This window comes from Podarcis tiliguerta (assembly GCF_965153285.1).
Source record: "Podarcis tiliguerta genome assembly, chromosome: 10".
NCBI lineage: Eukaryota > Metazoa > Chordata > Lepidosauria > Squamata > Lacertidae > Podarcis > Podarcis tiliguerta.
The window spans coordinates 58,924,764-58,950,010 of record NC_139543.1 but is presented as its reverse complement, the minus strand read 5'-3'; the positions used below and the strand labels follow the sequence as shown (position 1 = coordinate 58,950,010).

Sequence of the window (25,247 nt, the reverse complement as noted above, 5' to 3'; positions counted from 1 at the left end):
TGCTTGCTTGGACGAAGAGAGGCGAGGCTGTGGCAATGTCAATGTAGTGCAAATGCACCGCTGGAGCTAATCCAAAACTCCCGCAGATGCATTTGCACCATCTCTCTTTCCCAGTAAGCACAGTGTGACTCACCAGCTGGGAAGTCTTATGAAGGTCTCTGCCCCATCACACCATCGGCTGCTGCATCTACTTCAATATTGTCTTCACAGACTGGCAGCACCTCTCCAGGGTTTCTCAAAAAGTCTCTCGCCAACCATATCTGGAGGTACTAGGGATTGAACCCAGGGCCTTCTGTGGAGCAGGTGCTTTTCCACTGAGCTATCCCCCTTGATCTCCTCTGTTTTAATAGAGGTTATTTTATAGCAGCCCACTTGACTGCTTTGATTGGCGGAATTGGCACTTTGACAGGTGCCACATGGTACCTGACATCGGTAAGAATTTGATAGTTCAGTGTGGCAGCACCGACACTTTGGAACTCCCCGCCTATTGATATCAGGCCTCCGCTGTATTCTTTTTGGCTCCTCCTGAAGACATTCTTGTTTAGACAAGCCTGCCCAGATGTTTGGAAAGTTTGTGTGAGTTTTAATTTGATTTAGTCTATTCTATTGAGTTTTTAACTTGCTGTACATTTTAAATTATACTTGTATTTTTTTATTGATAGTTTTATTGTTTTATACTTTTTCTGAAGTCAAGTGGTATAATTTTTAGAATGAAATAAATAAAATAAAATAAATAACCATTCTAGAGGTCTAAAATCCTCCCCGCTCCCCACCCCCTGAGTTTTGGGACAGCATGAAAACTGTGCCTTTAGTCTCCTCTTTTCCAGACTAAACATAGCAAACTCCCTCAATTGTTCCTCATAAGGCTTGGTTTCCATAGTCTCCTCTGCACACGTTCCAGCTTGCCAGTATGCTTCTGAAATTATGGCACCTAGGACTGGACACAGTATTCCAGGTGTGCTCTGACCAAGGCAAAATAAATCAGTGCTATTACTTTCCTCAGTTGGGACACTATACTTCTGTTGATGCAGCCTAGAATAGCATTAGCTTTTTTTGTTGCTGCATCACACTTTTGACACATGCAAAGCTTATGATCTACCAAGACCCCTTGGTCCTTTTCACACGTCCTGATAGTAAACCAGGTGCCCCCATCCTATATTTGTGCATCTGGTTCTTCCTGCCTAAGTGCAGAACCTTACATTTGTCCCTGTTGAAATGCCATTTATTGCTTGGGTTCCTTTTAGTATATTAAAGAAGCTCAATGTGTGGCATACATGGGCTATTAGGGCATGTTGAATTTTTCAACTTTCAAATGAAGGGTGCTAAAAAGTTGTACCACAACCACTGGTTGAATGTCTTCAGCTCCTGACATTCCTTCACTTTACACAGAGAGATGGATGTGAATGATCTGCTAAACTGCTTACTTTTGTCTGCATGAGTATGAAAGGAATGGTAATATTCACAAGAGGAGCTAAACATTTAGGTCAGGCATAGGCAAACTTGGCCCTCCAGATGTTTTGGGACTACACCTCCCATCATCCCTAGCTAACAGGACCAGTGGTCAGGGATGATGAGAATTGTAGTCTCAAAACATCTGGAGGGCCGAGTTTGCCTATGCCTGATTTAGGTGAATGAACAGTGAACCTTGAAATGATTCGTAACTGTGTGTGTGGGATTTTTGGTGCAGTCTAGGTGTTTTGCAGTATTCTATAAACAAACAAACAAAAAGCTTGCGAATTACTTGATATGAACTATATAACCTCTCCTCACCCATCCCCAAAAACCATTAGTATGGTCATTGTGTTGCTTCTTTAGTTTTCAGGTGCAGTTCTTTGCTTCAGAAAAATACCATTCGAGTTCTGCAGAAGGAAAAATTAATTTTGAATAAAGGCACCACTTAGGCTAGTGAAGTTTCCCAGGGAGGTTCCAGGGGCGTGGTCCTACAAGGGGGTCACACAAAATAGTATATGCAACATGTTTGAGCTGCAGCAGGGAAGGGTTTGCATCCTGTGCACTGAGCTCGCTGCAGGGAATCAATAGCTGAGGTAGACACAAAGGAGACTGGGGCTTCTCGAGGAATTGGTTCTGGGCAAATTCTCATATGAACTGACCCCAATCTGCACTTTCTGAGACTAATGCATGAATCAGAACACAGTTATCCTCTGGACTTTGCCCCTCTCTGAATTTTGAGATGCAGTCCTTGGCTTTGAAAAAGGAATAAAAAACGTGTATTTTAAAATAAGTACATTTAAAAATGCAAAGGTTTTGTGCAGAATTTTGAATTTGTATTTTTGTGTTGTGAACCGCCCTGAGATCTATGGATGAAAGGCAGTGCACAAATTTAATAACTAAATAAAAATTGGATTAATACTGAAATGTGAGGAACAGCCTTATGAATGAATATATGTGAAATAGATAGTTCTGGCCATCCCTGCTGGAGATTTTGCCACACCTTTTTGCTATGGCAGTGTCAAACTGATATCAACTCCTCAATCCTTTTCCTTCTAGCCTCCCTCCCTTGCGTATCTGGTTCCTTAGAGTATCTGCATACACCTTAACTGTTTGTAGCATAAAATATGTGGCTTTTCTCAATCTGGAAAGGTTCTGGCTTGTCTTCAACATGCTGCTTTCATTCTAGATTGATTCTAGATCCTGTCATCAGTGAGGGTGGGTGTAGGTACTTGATATGCTTTTGAAAACCCTCCCCTTGATGAGATTATCAACATCTTTTCCCTTCTGAACATGCCCAGATGAATGAAGAGCTAATTTCAGCCTCGTTATATTATACACCTATCCTTGACAACCTCACTCAGCAGATGTGGATATGTTCCCAATCTCTGGGACCTCCCATGTTTCTTCTCATCCATTTTCAAATGGACACACTGTGGGGCAAAATAAAATTAACCTGCCATCAGCTTTTATTTTCCAAATGAAACCAGTTTCCCAAGAAGCACTTTCCAAGGGCCAAAAAACTATACAATAGGTCTGGATTGTGTGTAGACTAGGTAAAAACACAGTATTTACTGGTTCTAGTATGAAATATTGTATAAATGTAGCCTACGTCTGAGAGGCAAAGTCCCTGCCTTTCTGTTGTTGCTGTTGTTTGTTTATAGGTACTGCTCCAAAGCAGCAGCACCTGAAAATTGCCTTTGGAGTCTTCAGCCTGTCTAGGGATGGATGAATCTGTCAATTGCAGTGTCTCTCAGTTCCTCATTTTTCCAATCTTAAATTAAGTTCTCTGCATTTCCACATCCGTTTCTGTTTTTTTTTTTTTTAAGTCCTCATGAAAACCCATCAGCATTTTTGTGTTAATTACTCCTACTACACAAATTTATATGCAGTGTTGCAAAGCCATTTTTGTTTGTTATTTTCAAGAATATATGCATTTCATGCACAATCTAGTAAATGCGTTTTTGAACGCATTACTTGGATGGAGAACAGCACTGCAAAATCAGGAGGAATGTGAATCTTGGCGGATGGCTGTGTTTTCGGTTTCATGAATTGTTTTGGATGGTGTGGGTTCGGTAGGCTCTCCTTCAAATGTGGAGTGAATCAAATTCCTCCCTCTTCCGTATGGCTGACTTTGCCTAGTGATAGGAGCAGCACTGTCCCTAGCAAAGAGTTGGGGCTATTTTCTGGCCAGGGATTTTCTTTTGGCTCCTTGCAGCATTTTTCTACCCAGTTGTCCTGCTGCGTCCCCAGTGGCCGGTCTGGTCCTGCTTAGAATTCTCGGCACTGCAATTGACGACAGTCTTGATATCAATGAAGATATGGACTAAAAAAGTAAAGGTAAAAGACCCCTGACAGTTAAGTCCAATTACAGACAAGTCTGGGTTTTCGGCTCTCATCTCGCTTTACTGGCCGAGGGAGCCAACGTTTGTCTGCAGTTTTTCCGGGTCATGTGGCCAGCATGACTAAGCCACTTCTGGTGAAACGAAAGCAGCACACAGAAACGCCATTTACCTTCCCGCCAGAGCAGTACCTATTTATCTACTTGCACTGGCATGTTTTCAAACTGCTAGGTTGGCAGGAGCTGGGACCAAGCAACGGGAGCTCACCCCGTCGTGGGGGGGGGGGGATTCAAACTGCCGACCTTCTGATCGGTAAGCCCAAGAGGCTCAGTGGTTTAGACTACAGCGCCACCTGCATCTATCCAACCCTTTTCCTGCAGTTTCATCAATCGAATACGATGCTGAAATAGTAGCTACTTTGCCTCCTTCACCTTGCACATACAGCAATCTGCCTGCCCTGCCCTAGTTTCCTACCAGGAGGGAGGGTTTGGAGGTGGAGAGCCAAATACATCTGGAACTAAGATACTGAGTCTGCACCTTTAAGCCCAAGCCGTGATCCTGCTCATTATGGGCCCAAGAACACATGTTGGCAGTTAATCGGTATCGATGAAAGATATTGAACACACCCCTATTGAATGCACAGTTTAATTTGGAGACGTGGTGGAAGGTTGTGAAAGGTGCTATTGGTTGCTGGTTCATGCTGAGATTCTGTATTGGGGTAGTCTACAATAGTGCTGTGCTATCTGAAAAACTGTTTGCTTGTTAAGCACACAACTGTCTTTCCTAAAAATGGAAGCACAAATGAAGCATTACGTGTCACACACTCATGAAAATCAGAAGAGCTCTTTACCTGGAACCCCACTTTTGAGCCGGAACTCACATGGAAAGAACCCCTTATTTCCTCAAAATACAGAGTCAATGGGTTTGGGTTATTTTGTTTGAGTGTATCTGCTTTATATCATAACACACTATAGAACTATGGATAAATAAATACTTCCCCACTCACCACTGCGTAACCCCTTGTACATTGGAGCGTGGGTGATATCACCGGCAGGTCTAGTCCAGTGCCTTAGGAAGACAATGAGCTGGATCACTGCTTTCTATTTCTGTATTTCTGTTGTATTCCTATTAGATCTTTTGAAGCCCATGGTATTTTGAAAAGTTTTAAAGGCATGGAACTGCAATATAACAGCAATCTGTGTTTTTCCTTGAGGTGACTGTAGCAGTTGCATATATATGGAAGATCTCTGCTAGCATTGCCAACTGCTCATTCAGTTGCCTTTCTTGAATGGAAAGCTGCAGTATACTGTCTGCTGAATAAAGACACTGAGTGCGAAGCAGCACTTACAACACTGAAGGGATTGGAAAGGGGCTCCACAAGTGTGCCTGTAGCAGCTGTCTGGGCAAATAGCTGCTACTGGCACTTGGAGCCTAATTCATAGGCTACTCGCTGAACTGTGCCTCTGCTGGAGTTTGCCCTCTTTAACTTGAAAGGAGTCTAAGATGAGCCCTTCCAATCAGTCTGACTGGTGATGCATTTCTCTGGCAATTGGTCCTGGGGCCTGAAAAGCCAATGGATTCTACATTCTGCTAGCCTCTGCTGTGTCCTTCCATATCCTGCTTTCCTCCTAACAACGGATTCTGACCCCTGACATGACAAAAGCTCCATCCATGGCTTGCCACATTCTTCCCCCTGGTTCTCCTCTTGCTCTACCATCCCAGGCATCTCATCCGCAAAATCAAAATGTGGTAGTTTTAGGCTGGAGGGAGGTGGAAGCATGTAGAAAGACCAACAATATAGTCGGAAGCAGAGTGAGACAGTGCTTAGGACCAAGGCCAAGGTGAACCTGTCTTGGTGGAGGGACTATTTCTTGCCCTGAGTAGAATTTTTCTTCCTTTCCCAGCTAAACAAAAACTTGGTTTCAATTTCTATTATCTTGAGCCTCCTAGAGAACCTAACTGACGCCACCCCTGTGCTCTCTCCCTTTCCCTCTCCCTCTCTCCCCGGCAAAGGAGTAGGCAGTGCCTGGCTACTGACTGATCTCTTGATCCTTGGGACGAAACGGAGGGAGAAAAGTCTAACAAGTGCGTCGTTTTGCAGTAAATTAGATCAGATTTCCGCATCTCCGCACTCGGTCTGTGAGCTTGACAGTTCAGTAAAATGTTCCCTTGTAAGGTTCGCCCTCTTAGGGAAAGGGGCAATAATTCATCATTAGGATTTCAGAGTCCAGGTGCAGATGAAAACTGATGGAGCCTCCAGCGAGGCAGGAGAAGTGCGGGGAAGAAGAAAATTTTATCTGAAGCCTAATTCCCTGGTTACAGCAGAGAATAATTAAGATAATATTGCTCCAAGAGTTCTTTAATGATTAAAAATCACATATGCAGAATCCATAAATTGGAAAGCAACAAACTGGGAAAGGTATAGTATTGGGAAAGGCATTTCTTTCCTTCCACCCCCTTTTTCCCCCTTTTTTTTTTTAAATGCACATTATACAAGAAAGTGCACCGATGGCAGAGCATAACCGGCCCGAGGAAAACCACAGGAGACCAGGCCCGTTCCAAGGACTTTGTTTAGATGCAACAAATCATTTGTCTGTTATTAACCCAGAGCTTGTAATTATGCAGATTGCCATAGATTTTCCTGGGCCTGGAAGTGAGATTGAGGGTTGTTCACACTATACCAGGCAGCTCGGGGCTGGCCATGCATTACTGAACTTGCCACATTTATCATGTTGACTGATGGCAGGAGAAGCAGGTCTTGGGTCCCAGTGGTTAATGTAGTGGGTAATTAACTGTCATTTGCCTAGTAATAGGCTGATGATCAATGGTTTGTGTGGAAACAAATTCTAATCAGGTAGCTGATAAATGCTCGGGGAAAGAAAGCAATTGAAAATTGGGGACGGTGGAATAGAAGAACTCGGTTCAGAATTTCAACGTGGCATTGTGGGGTAGTGGTAATAATAATATAACAATAGCAAGAGGGGGGCGGCTGTTCTTAATGCAAACAAGCAGCTATATTCAGAATTAACACCAGCTCATATTTAGCCCTGGTCTGAGTGCAAGAACGCAACTGCAAGAAGTCTCTTGCGTAGCCTTAAAGCAGCTAAGATTTTAGAATAAGCTTTTCAGCAACATTTGTGGGAGTCCTACATAACTAGACAAAGTGTGTGTCTTTTCTCATTCTTCAGGATTTATACCTTACCCTAACTCAGTGTGTAATTCATGGAGGTTAGGTCTATCCACAACCATGATCCATACTATCAAGATACCTCTGGGAGGCAGGTGCTGGGTGGGAGGTGGGGGCTGTTGCAATTTCTGCCCTACTTAAGGAGCCTCCAAAGGCCACCTGCTCTAGGGAGGTTGCCAAAAAAAAGAGGAGATGCATTGCCCGAAAAATAAGATTCAGATTTGTATGAAATTTGCCTATGCTGACTTATGCAGATTTAGGAATGATATACAGTACATCCCACCATAGCAAAGAAAGGTGACGAGGTGGTATGTGCCTGTTCAGTCTGTTATCCAGACACTCACTGTTGATGGACAACTTCAAGGTCCCTGCTGCACTCCCTTCTTATGTTACAGATGGATGGATGGATGGATGGATGGGGCCTGGATCAAGCATATCTTCAAATAGAGGACTGCAAAGTAGGATGTGTGGACACCCCAGCCTTCCCTCTGTTGGTGACAAAAGAGTGGGCTTAGGGTTGCCATATTTTGAAGTGCAAAAAAGAGGATATACTTCCCAACTTCTAACTCTGGGTCGCTATGATGACTCTAGCCATGAAAAAGAGGGTGTGTCCTGGAAAAAGAGGACATACAGGCTTTCTTGTCTGATCAAGCATATATTCCTTCAGCTTAAGGAATCACCTGCAGAAGATCACCTGCAAAGTCACATACATATGCTATACTGCACAGTTAAGATCAGTTCCTCAAGACGCGTCCTTCCCTCTTCATTCATTCTTCATTCATTTATTGAATTTCTATCTACGCCCTTAATCCGTAGATCTCAGGGTGATTCCGTGCAGATTGTTCTCTCTAGCTGAAGTCTTTTGGAAGAAGAGAGTCCTTTGGGGAGGGCTTTTACCTTCCCATCCCCCCTTCCTTCTTTCTCTTGACACTGGGGGTGGGATGAAGGTCAAAGAGGCAGCTTTAGGTTGATGAGCACCCTCCCCAAGAAACTGTTGAAGGAGCAATGCCTTTTGGAATGTTAATGCTGTGAATCTCCACCTAGGGTCAACCCATATTTTGTCAAGGAATGTGAATAGGGCACAATGTCAGAAAGCTCTCCTGATGTCCTCTACAAGGATAACCACCAGAACCTCCCAAAACCTCTCACGGCTCAAAGAATTGGAGCATGCAAATTTAGATGCAGCATATAGTGGAGAATAAATAATCCCATCTCCTGGCGTGGCTTTCCATCGGTAACACTTGTGTTTGGTCTATCATGGAGTAAGGAAGCTTTTACATGTTCATTTAAAAAACAGCCGCCACCACCAAATGGATCTGTCCTATGTACTCCTGTTGAAAAGCTGCAAAGCAGGTATGAGGCACCTGTGGTTTATAATACATTGATGGAATTCAGCTCGCATCATGCTTTGAGCATTCGCCATGCTCTGTTGGGAAGTGAAGTCTGACACCTGCAGGGCCACAGGTTCCCCATCCCTTCTTTAGAGAACCTCACTTTTCGATGCAGCTTAGGGCCCTGGTAATTGAAATGAAAGGAAATAATGATACTGAATTGCTCATTGTAGTCCCCGGTGTGGTTCTATAACATATTAGTCAATTATTCTTCAAAAGCGACAATAAGGTGCTGCTGGAGATTGGTGGTTTCCAAATGTTCTCCCCCATGGACCACTTGAAAATGGATGGAGTCTCTGGAAGACCGCTTAATGAATTTTCTGCCTATTGTAGAAATTGTAATGCAATAGACTAGAAGCTGCATGGTGTTTAATTGTGTTTTTATCTATGGAATTCAAATTGTAATACAGTAGAATGCAGCGTGAGAGATAAAAGTAGCAATAAAAATACAATTAAAAATCATTATGAATATTTAATGCGGACATGCCGTGGGCCACCTGAATGAAGCACGGTTTAGCAACCCCTGCTGTAGATCAAGAGATCTCAAACCTTGTCTAAGGTAAGCCTTCCTAAATGAAATTAATTTACGACATGTATATCCTGACCTCCCAATGAGTTCAGTGCTGCATAAGCAGAGCTCTTTTAACCTTGTGAGTTAGGCCTTGCCAGTTTCTTGGTGAGCTCTGTAGCTGAGCCGCTCTGAGTGCTGGAGGTGCCGTTTTTCAGGATTAACCCATTTGAACTCCTGCCTGCCTAGTCGGAAACTGGCACATGTTCCTCCCACATCAGACTGAACATTGGAGGCTGGGGACACAGGGGTGAATTCTACCCATACCTTGGCACTATTTAGGGTGGATCAAGTTCCATGTGTGCGTGGAAATAGGACACTGTCCCTTTGGTAGCAGCATTCATACATGGTGGAGATTGGGCTTTCAAATTTCAGCGGCATCTTGTGTGATACCAAAATTTGGTGTGTACTCTGCCTCTCATGTTCCATTCTACATAATTGTTGTGGCGCCCACTCAGCTTGGTACCCAGTGCAGGTGAACCAGTCCCTTCCCCTCTCACTCATTTATCCTGCTGACTTTTAAAGCCCTAAACAGCCTCGGCCCAGTATACCTGAAGGAGCATCTCCACCCCCATCGTTCTGCCCAGACACTGAGGTCCAACGCCGAGGGCCTTCTGGTGGTTTCCTCACTGTGAGAAGAGAGGTTACAGGGAACCAGGCAGAGGGCCTTCTTGGTAGTGGCGCCTGCCCTGTGGAACGCCCTCCCATCAGATGTCAAGGAAATAAACAACTATCTGACTTTTAGAAGACATCTGAAGGCAGCCCTGTTTAGGGAAGTTTTTCATATTTGTTGTTTTATCGCTTTATTATTATTACTAATATTCTGTTGGGAGCTGCCCAGAGTGGGTGGGGAAACCCAGCCAGATGGGCTGGGTATAAATAATAAATTTTATCTATTATTATTATTATTATTATTATTATTATTATTATTAATTCTCCTCTTCCTGGCTCTGCCAGAGTCCTGCTCCAAAAAGTCTCTCCCTGCTGTTCTGGTAGTAATAACCATGTTGAGTCAGCTCATGCCGATATCCAGTGTTGTTGGCAGGCTGAGGATTGTGTCCGCACAGGGGTTCAAACCTGGATTGGCCTTTGCTGTGCCATTGCACAGCATAGCTGTTGGAGCATAGTGCTAACAAAGACTAATTTCTATGTGTGTTGCTGGCAGGCGTGTAACCACCTTGGTCTACAGCATCCGGTGTCCCATGTAAGGTTGTTGGAGAATAAAGGGAAACAGGAGTTGAAATTGCTGGAGCTCACTTATTCATCCCATTTCCACTATGGAAATCAATCAACAGCTGTTGCTGTTGCTTTCAGACCACAAAAGATAGGTAATTGATTACGTCCCCATCACCCCAGTTTGCATTGTCTTTCCATTGCATTGAAAGGAATACAGTGGAGTATCATAATGGCAACAAAATTCACATAGTCAATTACATAAATTGCGTAAGCTATGTAATTTTGCCAGAGCAAACAGTGAGACAGTTTTGGGTGGAAGACGAACTGCAGCAGAAAGGAAGCAGTGTTGTGTGCAACAGATAGAGGGAGGAAGGCAAAGTGATGCCTTCTTACATCCTTACTCTCCTGTTATGAAGCCAACACAGGCCTTGTGGAATTTGTTGATCAGGAAGGTGTGTGCACCTCTTCCCTGGAAGGTTTCCAAAGACTGGGGAAGATCTGTAGCTCAGTGCTAAAGGTCCCAGGTTCAGTCCCCAGCATCTCTAGGTAGGAGAGACCCCAAACTGAAATCCTGTAGAGCTACTGCTGGTCAATGTGGACATTGCTGAGCTAGATGCAATTCAGTATAAGGCAGCTATGTTCTATGTTCCTATGCCCAGTTTGATCTCTTCCAGGTTGGGTGACGTTGAGTGCTGCAACCTCTTAGTGAGCTGCTTGACCCATCGTCTAGCGGACCTGATCCCCCTCCAGATATTGGGAGTCCATCTGGAGGCTCACAAGTTCCCCATCCCTGATCTAGTGCATGTCTTGCTTTGGCCTAGATGCTGCTGTTCCATTAAAAAAAAAAAACAACCCACTTCTGGGTTCTGTTCTTCTAATTTAGTTTAAGATTGGTTTATTTATTTGGTGGATCAGCTTTCCCCAACCTGGTGCCCTCCTGATGGTGTTGCACTCCAAGTCCCATCATCCCTGATGGCTGAAGCTGATGAGAGTGGGAGTCCAACTGGCTGGAGAAGGTCAGAGGTGGACCAACTTTACTTGAAAACGGGACTTGCTCTCCTGACCAGGCTTCTTGGAAACAAGCTCTTGTTATTATTTTAATTCCCCAAGCTGTTAAATTAATTTAGATTAATTTAATTGACTTATGATTGTGGGACCAGGTTGTGGGGCCAGTCACTGACACTTCCCCATGGGGTAGAGTGCCGTGTAAGGTAGATGCTGAAGACCATGTCTGAGTGTTGCTCCACTCAATTGTACTGTTCAGGAAGAACAGAGGAAGCGAGAGCACAGAATCACCAGAGATGGCTATTAAGCCAAGCACCACCACCAGGGAAATGGACTACCATTGAATTTGAGTGCTGCCAAGATGTAAGCTCTGTGGATGAGCCGTTCCTATGTCTGCCTGCCCTGTGTGGAAATATCCTGAAAGAGCAAGTACTCAGCTTGGGGGGCTGCTTCTCACCTCAGCCTCTTCCACTAGATGCCCAGTTGAGCTCTGGGGCTAGTAGCACCTTCCACCACCATTGACTGGAGCATCAACTGCTGCCACTCCTGGATTGACTATGGTCGTTTTAAGCATGGGTAGCATCAAGGTGGGATTATTGCAAACTGGGGCTTAGCTTGCAGTTGCTCAGGAAGCTGCTGTTAGTGCAGAACACTGCAGCACAGTTGCCGATAGGCCTGAGATCCTGCCAGCATATTGCACCTCTGCTCAAATAGGTGCTGATTTCCAACCATGCCAAGTTCAAGGTCTTGCTATTATAATATAAAACCCAAAGCCTTCCGTTTGTTTCACCAAGCCTCTCCAGACTTGGGAATAAGTTATGCATATCTGTTTTCAAACATTGCTTCTTTTATTTGCCCATCAGTAATTGTTTTGATTTGTTCAATGAACGCTGCTTAGGAGCTATTTAATTAAGTGATATATAAATTATTTGAAATAAATGAATGCATTTGTGACCTCAGTTTTACTCTGAAGTGCCTCTCTGCTAGTATTTGAGCCGTTGTGTTGTATTAGTCCTACTCAGAGTAGACTCACTGAAGTTAGTAGTACCAACTTAGTCCCATTCATTTCAGTGAGTTTACTTTGAGTAGGGCTTAGTGGGATCCAGCCTCTTTTTGTTTTTGAACTAGCATGGCTTGCCCAAGGCCATTTGAGAATTGCTGGGGTGGAATCTTTTGAGAAGTGATTGTGGAGAGACACACAACCCTCTGTCTCTCTGTGTGTACATATAATTTTAATCATCCGTCTTCACAATTAGCAAAATGAAGTTGACATGAGACTGAATAATAAATCTACCAGGAGTTGATGAACATAGGGATGCTGGTGATTAAGCCTTGTTGTTGTTTTGTTTATCTCTGAACATATATATATATATATATGTGAAATCAGGGTAAACTGGTGCACCAGACAATCAGCAGAAAAGTGGTTTATAACTTTAAAAATAAACATGCCGTATGTATTATGCAAAATGTGTGCACTGGGCTGATGTCAGGACTTGGTTAGCTGTGCAGGCACCGCTGGTGCACCCCTTTCATACGGGAAGGTTTGCGCTCATCTGTGTGTGTTGCCAAACCAAGTTTTCGACTGTAGCACCTTTGAATTCATTAGCTCAGAACTGCTTTTAATTCGGCATTTCCCCCGAGAGCCATTAATATTTTTCTGCTGTCAGCCTGATGTTGAAGAGCAAAAAGGAAGGCGGCAGATGTGGCATTTTCATCTATTTTGTATCATACTTTAAAATGGCATTAACTGCTAAACACAGAGGAAGAGCATTGCTACTTTTTTAAAAGGGGAAAAAAACCCATTTGCATGTATTAAGTAGCTTTGCATTAAAGTTGGTTTCAAAGATCGGTGGTGTGTGCATCCGAAAAGGAAAGGAAAAAAGTTCATAATCCTCCCTTATTAGAATTAAAATTCTGTATAGATGTGTGTGGATTATTTCATTATTTGGAACATACCAGCTGTGTGCGGAGGAAGGGGACCACCTTGAACAATGTGCGACTGTGCTCGTATGCACGCGCATCTGTTTTAAAAAAGGAAGTGGGTTCTCCCCACCCCCCATCACCAAAGTTAAAACATTTCATAAGAGATTTGAAATTGTTCCTACAATATAATGTACCTGCGCTCCTAATGTGGCTATATATAGCTGACTGCCTCATTTACTTTAATGGGCTACTTGAATAACATAATCATAGCTATAAGCATGGTACAAGGTTGGAAGGTGCATGAACCACTAATGCTTTCTGACGCTTTAAATGACTTCTTCATAAAATGCTCTTTAATAATGGTAAAGCTTTTAGCACTAGGTGTCAAAAATGACTGCAACGGGAGCCTTCCCCGCACCATCACCGAAGTATTATTTCCTCTTTTGCTAAAGCTTGTGTGTTACAAATAAATAGCACGGAGGCCAAGGTTTTACATCACACTCGTATTTACAGTGAGCTCCAAGGAGTTGTGGATTATTATTATTATTATTATTATTATTATTATTATTATTATATTTTACTGCACTATCGGACAAACTCACTCCACAATCTGTGCCATAGGCTAACATTTTGCTGAGCTTTATTTATTATTATTTCTTATGTATTTATGAAATCTATATACCCTATAACATAGTCCCAGGCTTGTTGTTTTCCCCTTCTTTTATCGTCTTTCCAAGAATGAGAATCCTCACTCCCTACCACATCGAGTAACTTTACGTACTGTATGCTAGCTATGTAGATTTTTCTCGCGAAGGGAGAGAATCAACCATTTCCCCACAGTTCCATATCTTTCCGCCTTTTGTAGAAAGCTTTATGACAGTAGAATGCTTATCTGCGAGTGGAGATGAAAAGCAGTTTGTGCCTCCACCATCGCCCTCTCGGTGTATTTGCACTTTAGCATTTTCGAGAGAAGTTTAGTCTCGTGGTGAAATCAAATATAGATTTATGTCCTGGAAGGAAGAAAAATGCAAGTGTGATTATTGGGTACTGTATAGGGGGTTTCTCTTTTCTTGACCCAACCAATCATGCCTCCTCCACTCATCTTTTTTTCTTCTTCCTTTTTTCTTCTGTAGGTTATTTGGCGTTACGGGGAACTGTGCAGCCTGCAGCAAACTCATCCCTGCTTTTGAGATGGTGATGAGGGCCAAGGACAATGTTTACCACCTGGACTGCTTTGCCTGTCAACTTTGTAATCAGAGGTAGGAGAGTTTCTTAAGTCTCCTTCCATGTACTGAAACCAACTTGGGACTGACCTAGAATTAGGAGGGTATGGAGGCACAATAGCTTGCTATCATTCTCTGGGCAAAACTGGACACAGTGTACCTGCTCTCACCTACCTCTTATCACAGCAACCCTACTCTTGCACAATAATTATCTGTGGTTCAGTATTACAGGTGCTCCCCTTTGTCTCACATCTACAGTGATGGTACTGTGTACTTTGTTCATGGTTTAGCAGCAAACATGGTAAACCATGGCTTGCAAACCTGAGGCCACTCTTGATTGTAATGCTAAAATCCATTGGTGCAAATTGCATCTGAATGCAGCTCCGAATTTGAGTGGCAGCTCCATCGTAATGCTGCCACCATCACTGAGCCCCAGTATCACATAGAGCAAAACCTTCTGTGGCCATGAAATTATGGAGGTCCTATCCTTTCGGAGATCCGCTTCATTTTGACTTTGAGCATGTTGGCTTGAATCCAGACTTAGACCTGCAGAAACCAACTGGGCTCAAGTAAGTCATCGCTATTTTAGACCCACTGAAACCACTTGATCCTTCTCTGACCATGACTAAGTCCAACCCATTATAAAATTGTACATGGACAGTTTCTTTTGGACTTTCAGGTTAAAATGCTGCAGAGCTGCAAAACTTTAAAACTCTGATGGACCCCAACATTCGAAGAATATTATTATTCAGTTTTCAACACTCCATAAGTGTTGAAATGCACATTGGGCTGTATCCACTGTTAGGATATTGAATTTCCGTTCCACCTTTAGAACAGGCATGTGGAGTTTTTGTATGTCACATGTCTGTTTGCTTCCAGCAGAACTTCCATTCTATATAGCTTTTGCCTATGCTTTTTGCTTGGACACAAAGGGAAGCCGACATGTTTTTCCTTTGTTCTAATGCTGAATAAACACTTGTAAATATGCTTACATATGCCTCTGTCCGCTACTTCCATTGCAAAGAGTTCTTATCTCTGCTGGCTTGCGTGCTCAGTCTCTAAAGGTTTCTGAGGCTTGAGTCACAGTTTTTTATGCTGGAGTTTGCCCTGGCTGTTGGCCGGTGGGCTGGAGCCAGCTGGGGGCCTGCCAATTGCCCCCGTCTCCCAGGACGCATCCCAAAATCCACTTGCACAGCAAACTTCCATGAGCACAATAGAACTTCCTCTTCTCCTAGCCCTTCCGGCCACCATGTGCACCCTGCAAGTCAGATTTCAGGGAGGTGTTAGTGGAGCAGAAGAAAGGGGAGTCCTCTTGGGAGAGTGGAACTTTGCTTGCATAACAATGGGTACAGCCCACTTTTTGGAAGAAGCCACACGTTAAATATGTTATAAAATACACAAAAATGTTTGTTGAGGTAGCTCTCCTACTTTCTGAACCTTAACTGGCTTAACATGGAAGCCACAAATGGAATGTCACTGCAACTAACCTGGACTGGAGTGGGGCAGTGTCAGGGACTGGCAGGACTCTGGAGTCCCACTCAGGAGAGGAGGAACAGTGGTCCGTGGGTTCCTGTACCAACCAGGAGGCAAGAATCAGAGGCAAGGGAAGCTTCAGAGTGGAGGAAGAGGCAGGGCAGGCAAAGAAAGTGCTGGGTGCTTCCCTACCCTCTCCTGTACCACTCACTCCCAGAACCAGAAGGGAACTGAAGCAGGAAGAGCAGAGGCAGTTTCCACGTAGGCGTAGTCTCCAGCTACCTGTGCACACGCTATCAGGGGAAGGTACATAAACTGGTGGAAAGGGAGTGGTCTCCAGCTGCTGCAACAGCTTTATACAGCACAGACCTGGAAATAGCTGCCTAGATGCCAGATTGGTGTGCAGAGGTATCCAGAGCTGTAGAAGCGACTGTAAGGGTTGTTTTTTACAAGAAAGTTAGCACTCTGCCATGTATATACCTTTGGGCTGTGCGCTTGCCCTGGTAGGGCTGCCAGATTGGTTCCAGTGCTTGGTGCACTGATGGAGCCCCAACCTCACAGCTGCCCAGCCCTACCCCAATGGCAAGCTGCAGCAACCCCAGTGCCAGGAGGGTCGTTCTATGGCTCTGCCTCACCACATGGACCACTCCTGTGGAGACAGAACTGAATGATGGGTAAAAACAGGGCTAGCCCTCTAGATGCCCTTGGACCATAACTCCCATCAGTGCCAGACAGCATGGCCAATGCTCAGCTGATGATGGGAGTTGTAGTCCAACAGCATCTAAAGAGTGCCACATTAGGTAAAGGTAAAGGGACTCCTGACCATTAGGTCCAGTCGTGGCCGACTCTGGGGTTGCGGCGCACATCTTGCTTTATTGGCCGAGGGAGCCGGCGTACAGCTTCTGGGTCATGTGGCCAACATGACTAAGCCACTTCTGGCAAACCAGAGCAGCGCACAGAAACGCCCTTTACCTTCCCACAGGCGTGGTACCTATTTATCTACTTGCACTTAGATGTGCTTTTGAACTGCTAGGTTGGCAGGAGCAGGGACCGAGCAACAGGAGCTCACCCCGTTGCGGGGATTCAAACTGCTGAACTTCTGATCGGCAAGCCCTAATCTCTGAGGTTTAACCCACAGCGCCACCCGTGTCCCTATGCCACATTAGCTAGTCCTGGCTTAAAACCCCCCAGAAAGTATCATGGTCAAGAAATGAATGGATTTGCCCGTTTCTCTAATGTGTGGGGTAAAATAATGGAAGAGGCAGCCCACGCTGCTCCGCTTCGTTCTGTAGCGACGTAGTGAGTTTTAAAAACACACACGCACACATACAGCCGAGCATCCCTCATGCAGTGTGAATTGTGCAGCTGCCATAATTATAGCTTTCTACAATTACATTCTAAAACAAAGCCAAATTGACCTTTTTCATCACGATGTGCAGAAAATTAAAATATCAGACAAGTAATAACCACTGTTTAAACTATGTAATAATGCTAAGCAATTAGAAGTTACAGGGCCATTTACAGTTCCTATACATCAGCCTTGTTTTGGTGCAGAACTAAAGAGTCTGCATTCAAAATAAGGTCAGCCTTACCCTACCAGTGGAATCCATTCAAGTACGAAATAATTGCATACTCTTTTGAATTGAAACTCTTAAAGACTTTCCCCCATCCTTATTGCTCCAAACCACTGTTCTAGTGTCATTATTAAAACTGTCTAATACGTTCTTGTTGTTCGCTTCATTTATTGCATGTCGTAATGGGCCTGCATATCTTTAGCGCTGGTTATGCACAATTAGCACTTAGTTACTGTCTTGTCACTTCATCCCGTACAAGATAAACTTCTTTAACGCAAGAAGTCGGCTAATCTTTATCAGTCAAGCAAGGCAGATAATTTTTGTTAGCCACAGAACAAAAGACGGTGGGCTTCTTTTTCAGTGTATAGAGGTTTCGGATTAGTGACAGGTTTTCTTTTCTTTTTCTTTTTTAAAAAGATAGTGGCCATCGCTTCTTGCCTGCAAAAAAAGAAGAAGAATTAAAATATAATAATAATATAAATATTTGCAAGTATGAATGATTTGTGTATTCTAGGGCCATAGCTAGATGTGATGTTGGAAGTTAACAGATTGATTTAAAATCACAATTTAGCAAACAATAAAATAGCACAGGACTTTTTAATGGCCAAGTACTAACTTTTTCAGGTGTGCTTGCATGTTGTAAAAAGTGTTGAAATAACTCTTTAGTCAAAGCCTGTTCTCACCAGAGAGCAGGACATCCAATGAAGAACACGAAGAGGGCTCAAATCTCACTGGAAGTTGTACATGCAGAATTTCTCAGGCTCAATCTTTTGTGCCTCTGCTCAAAAGGACCAGGTAATAGCAGATGGGGAAAAATTCTTCCTGAGACTTTGGAGAGTCACTGCCAGTCAAAGTACAATTACATAGTACTTGGCTAGATGTACAAATAGGCCCGATTCAAAAATAACACTGCAATTTCAATTTTAAACCATGGTTCATTAGACCAAGGAGTCTTGTGCCTGCACCCACCCCCTCACCTTGCCTGGCTTTGGCATTGACATCTCTGCATGTTAAACCACTGTTTCCTGTGATGCCTAAACCAGGAAACTGTGGCTTAAGTGCTCCTTACAAATCAGAATATACGGGGAGCAGGCGCTGGGAGAGACATTTGCCTGAGACCCCAGACAGCCGCTGCCACTAAGAGTAGATAGACCACTGGTTTGTGTAAGATAGCTGATGGGATCCACAGTCCCAAAGGGTGCCAGGTTGGCCAAGGTCAATATTAGGAAATGTCATATTTTCTTCTTTGAAAGTAGAAAGTTGGGAAACAACTGTTCTATCTACATTATCTAGAGTGGCATTCTTCAGATTTGTTTCTGGACTGCAACTCCCACCCCATTATTCCTCTCCATTGACTGACCTGGCTAGGGATGATGGGAGTTGTAGTCCAGCAACAGCTGGGGACCAAGGTTGAAGAACCCCATCGGTGTTATCACTGCTACCACCACCATATAAGTCAAGCAAGGGGTTGGGTGGGGGAAGGCCATTTCACCTTCTTTATGAAACATGATATTGGAATAGGTTTGCAAACATTGCCCATGGCAGGGGTGAAGAACTTGCATCCCTCCAGATGTTGCTGGACTTTCATCATCCTTGGCAATGCCTATGCTGGCTGGAGCTGATGAGAGTAACATCTGGAGAGCCACCAGTTCTCCACCTTGAGCCTATCTGTAAGCCCAACAGTCCACCAGTACTGCATTTACATAGGAAGCTGCCTTATATAGAGTCAGACCGTTGGTCCAACTAGCTCAGTAATGACTATACTGCCTGGAAGCTGCTCTCCACGATTTCAGGCAGGAGTCTCTCCTAACCCTACCTGGAGATGACAGGGATTGAACTTGGGACCTTCTTCTTGCAAGGCAGATGCTCTTCCACTGAGCTATAGACCTTCCCCAAGGGAAGGAAGAATCACCTTTGTTCTGGTGCAGCTCTGGGAAGGTGTGCATGAGGCAAGGCTACCATTGTTAAGCAAGGAGAGGGATGCGGGTGGCACTGTGGCCTAAACCACTGAGCCTCTTGGGCTTGCCAATCAGAAGGTCGGTGGTTCGAATCCCCACAACGGAGTGAGTTCCCGTTGCTCTGTCTCAGCTCCTGCCAACGAAGCAGTTTGAAAGCACGCCAGCGCAAGTAGATAAATAGGTACTGCTGTGGCAGGAAGGTAAACGGCATTTCTGTGGGTTCTGGTTTCCGTCACGGTGTCCTGTTGCGCCCAAAGCGGTTTAGCCATGCTGGCCACATGACCTGGAAAGCTGTCTGTGGACAAAAGCTGGCTCCCTCGGCCTGAAAGCGAGATGAACGCCGCAACCCCATAGTCGCCTTTGACTGGACTTAACCGCCCGGGGGTCCTTTACCTTTGTTGTTGTTGTTTAGTCATTTAGTCGTGTCCAACTCTTCATGACCCCATGGACCAGAGCACTCCAGGCACTCCTGTCTTCCACTGCCTCCTGCAGTTTGGTCAAACTCATGCTGATAGCTTCGAGAACACTGTCCAACCATCTTGTCCTCTGTCATCCCCATCTCCTTGTGCCCTCAATCTTTCCCAACATCTGGGTCTTTTCCAGGGAGTCTTACCTTTACCTAAGTGAGGATGGACCACTCTGGCCACAATCAACAGGGGAGATGTGATTGGAGGGGGAAGACTCTTCCCCCCACCAACACACACCCAGTTATATATTCATAAGAGCTTCTTTTTATATAACTGAGGTACGCATTGTGGGAGGAAGAACTCTGCAAGTATTGTGCAATTTGGCCAGAAAAGCTGTTTAACATAGGGGTGGTTTTTTGTTTTTTTGCAGAGAAACAAAAATGGTCAGGTGCTAAAGAGCTCAGAAAATAACTGCTTCCCCTCCGCAGGAGCCCTTTTTTATTTCCATCTGCTCCATTCAATAAGATGTAGGTGGAATATAACAAAATATAAAAATATGTCAGGGAAGGATTCGAAATTAGGAGTGTGTGTTTTCTCTATGAAGCTGCTTTGACCATAAATAACTTGAAAAGCGTTTTCAGGAACGGGTTCCATAATCTGTATTTTCAGTCAAGAGCTATGAGCGGGTATTAATCCGAGAGATGGGGGAGAGTGTGAGGTGGGGAGGAGAGGGGAGTCCACACATAAACAGCCCCATTTTCCTTCAGGAGCCAAGCTAATTCTTTTCAATCCACTTTTTTATTACACTATTTTCCCTCACTCTATTTAGCGAGCATAAGGATAAATTTCCAAAGCTACCCGGTTGGAAAATAAATGGGTTCGCTGTTTGTCTAGCATTCCAATCTTTACAAATGTAAATCAGCCCAACTGCTGCCCCATTTAAAACCTCACAACTTCACAAAACATTAAAGGCCTCCTTTCAATACACAATTTACTCTGTGACAATTCCCTCAGATTTCTGCTTCAGACATCATTAGAAACTGACTGACTGATAAAAAGGGTGGGGAGGGTGGGGGGGGCCCACAATCGAAGGTCGCCAAGGTCAACTTGTGTAATTATACGTACTTTTACTGGGTCAACTACACCAGACACCGCTATTTGAAGGTTAAATTGTTACAATTAAGTACATATACAGCCTATTCCCATAGCTACTCTGTTGTTAAATCTACCGTAAACAACGTGCACATTTATTTCTGCTTCTAATTGTGTCCAAGATGTCGCTCGCTTGGAAAATTATACGGCAAAAAAGAACATTGTAATCCATTACCAAATTAAACAATAGTTTCGAGAGTAAAGCGGGTAATTAGCTGAGGGAGACTGGTTTTCATCTGTCTGCCTCAATGCTAAGAAGTTCATTTAGGTTACTCGATTTGGTTTAATTGGAGCTTTTGGGTGTCGCACCTCCCAATATGTTTTTATAGATGGAGCGTTGGCCACAAACAGAATGTGACCCCCCGGTGCACGATCATTCATTAGCGAAAGCTCTTCTGTGTGCCAAAAGACCCCTTGGGGTGTGGTGCTCCCCCTGTTTCTCCAGGCGGGCGTTAAAAGAGAGCTCTCTTTTTGTTATTAAGGAAAAATGAACCCATTGAAAAAATAATGCCCATGCCACACTTAGTGCGAAATTAGCTTGGCTGTATATAAAGGCCAATTCACATGACCCCTCCCGGGCCTGAAATGTCGATTGACAGCGATGCGGATGGAATTAAGTAGTGTGGCAAAGCCACCAAGTGAAGATTTTTGTGACGCTGTGGTGCAGCCTTCCCTAAGCTGGGGCTGATGGGAATTGTAGTCCCAAACATCTGGTGGGCATCAGGTTGGGAAAGGCTTCTGTAATGTCTAACGTTCTATAGTGCCACCAAGAGAAGTGGTCAACAGTGGCTTGGTCTTTATACAACTGCTGTGGTCCATTGGTTCATAACCCCAGGGATGGATTACTGCAACATACTCTGGGTGGGGCTGCCATTGCCTATGCTCCAGAAGCTCTAGCTGGTGCAGAAATTGATGAGGGAACATGGCCCACAACATCTGACACCAATGTGGAAATGGTGCTCATCTACTACCAAGCCTGGTTCATGGTCCTTGTATTAATGTACAAAGCCCTGGACAATTTAGGTCCCTGGGTATATTCCAGTTCAAACACTGAGGTCATCGGTAGGAGTGTTTCTGGTCGTTCCCCTCATTGGCGAGGCTCATCCGATGGCAACAAAAAACTGTGTGTTTTCCTGACACCTAAATGCAACTTGGATCCTCCACGTTTCTCATCTTATTTCCCCCCTCTTGTGTTTCCAGATTTTGCGTGGGAGACAAATTTTTCCTAAAGAACAACATGATACTGTGCCAGACAGACTATGAGGAGGGTTTAATGAAAGAAGGTTACGCACCCCAAGTTCGCTGATCCGATGCCTCGTCGCGGAGAATATTGAAGCACTATGTTCTTACCCTTTCTTTTCTTTGCTTTTGTTCAACGTGTATATATATATACATATATATATATTAAAAAGAAAAACAATGGCAGAACCTACTGAATAGCGTAGAAATAGGGAGACAGGATGGTCGTGTGGAATAAGAGGCGGACTTCAAATATATGTAGTGGAAATTGCACCAGTTCACAGTTGAATGTTTATTAAAAGATAATGTAAATACTTGCTGGAGTTTTTTTCCCCTTTCCTTTTTCTCTTTTGCTTGCTGTTTTGGTTATCTTATTTTACTTTATTTTTTATTTTGCGTCATTTGGCATGAGATGCTTATTTTGGACCAATGTATATAATATACTGTAATATTCAAAGCACAAATGTAATACAGTTTTATTGTGTTACCATTTGCTTCTTTGTATTGTTGCATTTAGTACAATCGGTGTTTAAACTTTATTGTATATTTATGCTTTCTGTATCTACCAGCTATTTTGAAAGAGCTGTATCTTTCTAGTAAAAACAAAACAAAAGCAAAAAAAAAGAGAGAAAGAGAGAGAGCCAATCCCATGCATTCTTCTCCGTTTTAAGAGCTTCACCAATGCTTGATCTATTGAATTAAAACTGATGGGTAAAACTGGCCAAAGTTAAGTGCACAGTTCCATTGACTTGAATTGGGTCTATTTAAGTGCATGCTAAACTCTCCCATTGAAACTGATGGGATTTGGAGGTGCTTAATTTCAGACTGGATTAGAATTCTAGCTAACCACGCTGAAGCTTCCAAGGTTCTCAGTCTTTCATTAGATCTCATGCAAGCTTTTCTTATCATTACTATTATTATATTGAATGATGTTAGCTATTTTATTCCATACAGTTCAAAAAGTACTTTCTGTTTGCTACGGAATTTCAGCGGGGGTTTGCCCCCACAACTTTGTTGGCAGTACTTCTCAACCTTACGGAGTGGGCGTTTAATTATTTGGGGCGGGGGCTACTGTGTTCTGTATACTTCCCCCCTCCAATATATATATATATATGTAATTGCTTGTTTCCAATATAACTGGGAATGAGGAGCTGAGCCCCAATGCAAATCAGTGCCTTTGGGTGTCATGTAAAAATTTTATATGTATATATATATTTCTGAAGTTATTTTAATGTAGCATAGTGATTTCTGCTCCTGTACAGAAACGTTATTTAAGAAAAGAAAAATCAGTGGCCTGCCTAAACATCTATCCGGTTTGGGTAGAGCATACCTAAGAGACTGTCTCCCTCCATATGACCATCACAGCCCATAACGTTGACCAAGAGCGCCCTCTTGAGGTCACCTCCTCAGTACCAACTCAAGACATCTGGGCCTTGCAGAGGGACATTCCTAGGGGCTGCCCCACAGCTATGGAAGTGCTGTCATGCTGGAGACTCGCTAAAACCTGCATAACCTTTCAGAAGCGTTGTCAGGCATTTTCGATACGAGCTGCTGGGGGAAGGGGAGATGGAAATGAAGAACCTCCACTCAGAGCGCTGAGGCTATCACATCTGTTGACTTTTGTAGATGCGTTTAATCAAAATTCGACTGGATATTGTATTCTTTGTTTCTTAATTTATTGTTGTCCATTCCAAGTTGTTTGGGTGGGGCAGTCTACAAAATAAATAAACTCTAAGGATTGGATGGCAAAATCTCAAGCTGGTGCTTCTCATCTACCGACTCAACTCCACTTTTTTTTAGCCAACTACCAGTTCCCCAGTTACCACATTTGCCACTGGTTTGCAAAGAAGACAGCGGCCATCACTTCACGTAACCTAAGATTCCTCAGAAAACAATTTTGAGTACTTTTCAAAAAGTTCTCCTAAGCTGTTAGAGAATTTCAGTCCTCCATTAGAAAAAAAAAATGATCAGTGAAATTATCTTTCCAGTCCCACCATCTATGAGTTTGGGGTACAGCTGTGGACTCAATTTTAATCTTTATTGGCTAACATGAGTTTCATTCCTCATTAAGTGAGCATCAGTTTCTCTGGAGAAACCCTTGGGAATATTTCACCGCTTCCCCAAAAGCATGCAGCAAAATGCTCTCCCCAAATAGCATGGGATGTTTGGGGATGTTATTTTAGCATCAACCTTTGCAGCTCCATGGTGTCATCCAACCAGAATCCACTCCTATGTTTGACATCTCTACCTGATTAATTCATGCAACCCTTTTTAGACAGTTTGGTGGTCGTACAGCAGAGGTGAGAAACATCAGGTCCAAGAGACCAATGCAGTTCTCCTGGCCTCTATCCAGTCCTCAGGCCCATATGCTTCACCGGGTCTGCTTCCCATCCTTTCTCCTGGCTGGAATGTGCCCTCAAATGGCAATAATGCCTCCTACTTGCCCAACTGGAGGTGTGTGTGTATTAGGTGGCTTCTGCACAGCACGAATGGACCCTGCTGTGGCACCTGTTAAAAGTGGCACCTGCACTTACTTACCTCTACCCGGCCGACCTCTGGCATCCAGCTCCTTCAAGGTTGCCCTCAAGGTACTGCAGCCTCAAGGCTGGGGGAGGGCAAAACAAACCCTGTTCTACACTTTTTCTACAGGAAGGCGATTGTGCCATAGCCAAGTAGTACCATTGGTTCCTTTGGGGCAACACTGACTGCTTTTCCTTTGGAGCATCGCTGACTGCTTTTGGTTGGTGGTAGCTCTTCAACGCATCATGCAGGGGGTGATCCTGTCTGTTTCCACCATGACTTGTCAGATACTGACCCCAAAGACAGTTTGCTGTGGAGCTCCAGCTGTGAAGTGAGGGTGACTAGCTACATTATCCTGTCATCTGCCTACATGGCATGTTTAGCACAGCTGTGAGGTTAGGAAGCATCCAGAATAGGATGCAGCCATACTAGAAAAGAATCAAAGCTATGGGATATGATCAAGATCAGGCTTCCTCAACCTCGGACCTCCAGTTGTTTTTGGCCTACAACTCCCATGATCCCTAGCTAGCAGGACTAGTAGTCAGGGATGATGGGAATTGTAGTCTCAAAACATCTGGAGGGCCAAGGTTGAGGAAGCCTGATCAAGATGATCCTATTTCCTTTCTTAAAAGCACTCACCACAAAGATATTCATACACAG

At 43.9% G+C, this 25,247-nt stretch overlaps 1 protein-coding gene across 5 annotated transcripts in view; it reads left to right on the top strand.

The window, feature by feature from the left end:
- Window positions 1-23,810, top strand: part of LMO3 (LIM domain only 3) — a 96,037-nt gene extending 72,227 nt beyond the window's left edge. For all 5 annotated transcript variants that reach the window (XM_083402511.1, XM_083402509.1, XM_083402512.1 and 2 more), the window contains exons 3-4: window positions 14,175-14,300; window positions 22,029-23,810. In XM_083402511.1, the coding sequence (XP_083258637.1) occupies window positions 14,175-14,300; window positions 22,029-22,134 (232 nt within the window). In that variant the 3' untranslated portion in view covers window positions 22,135-23,810. The remainder of the gene's footprint in view (window positions 1-14,174; window positions 14,301-22,028) is intronic.
- Window positions 23,811-25,247: the final 1,437 nt, after the last annotated feature.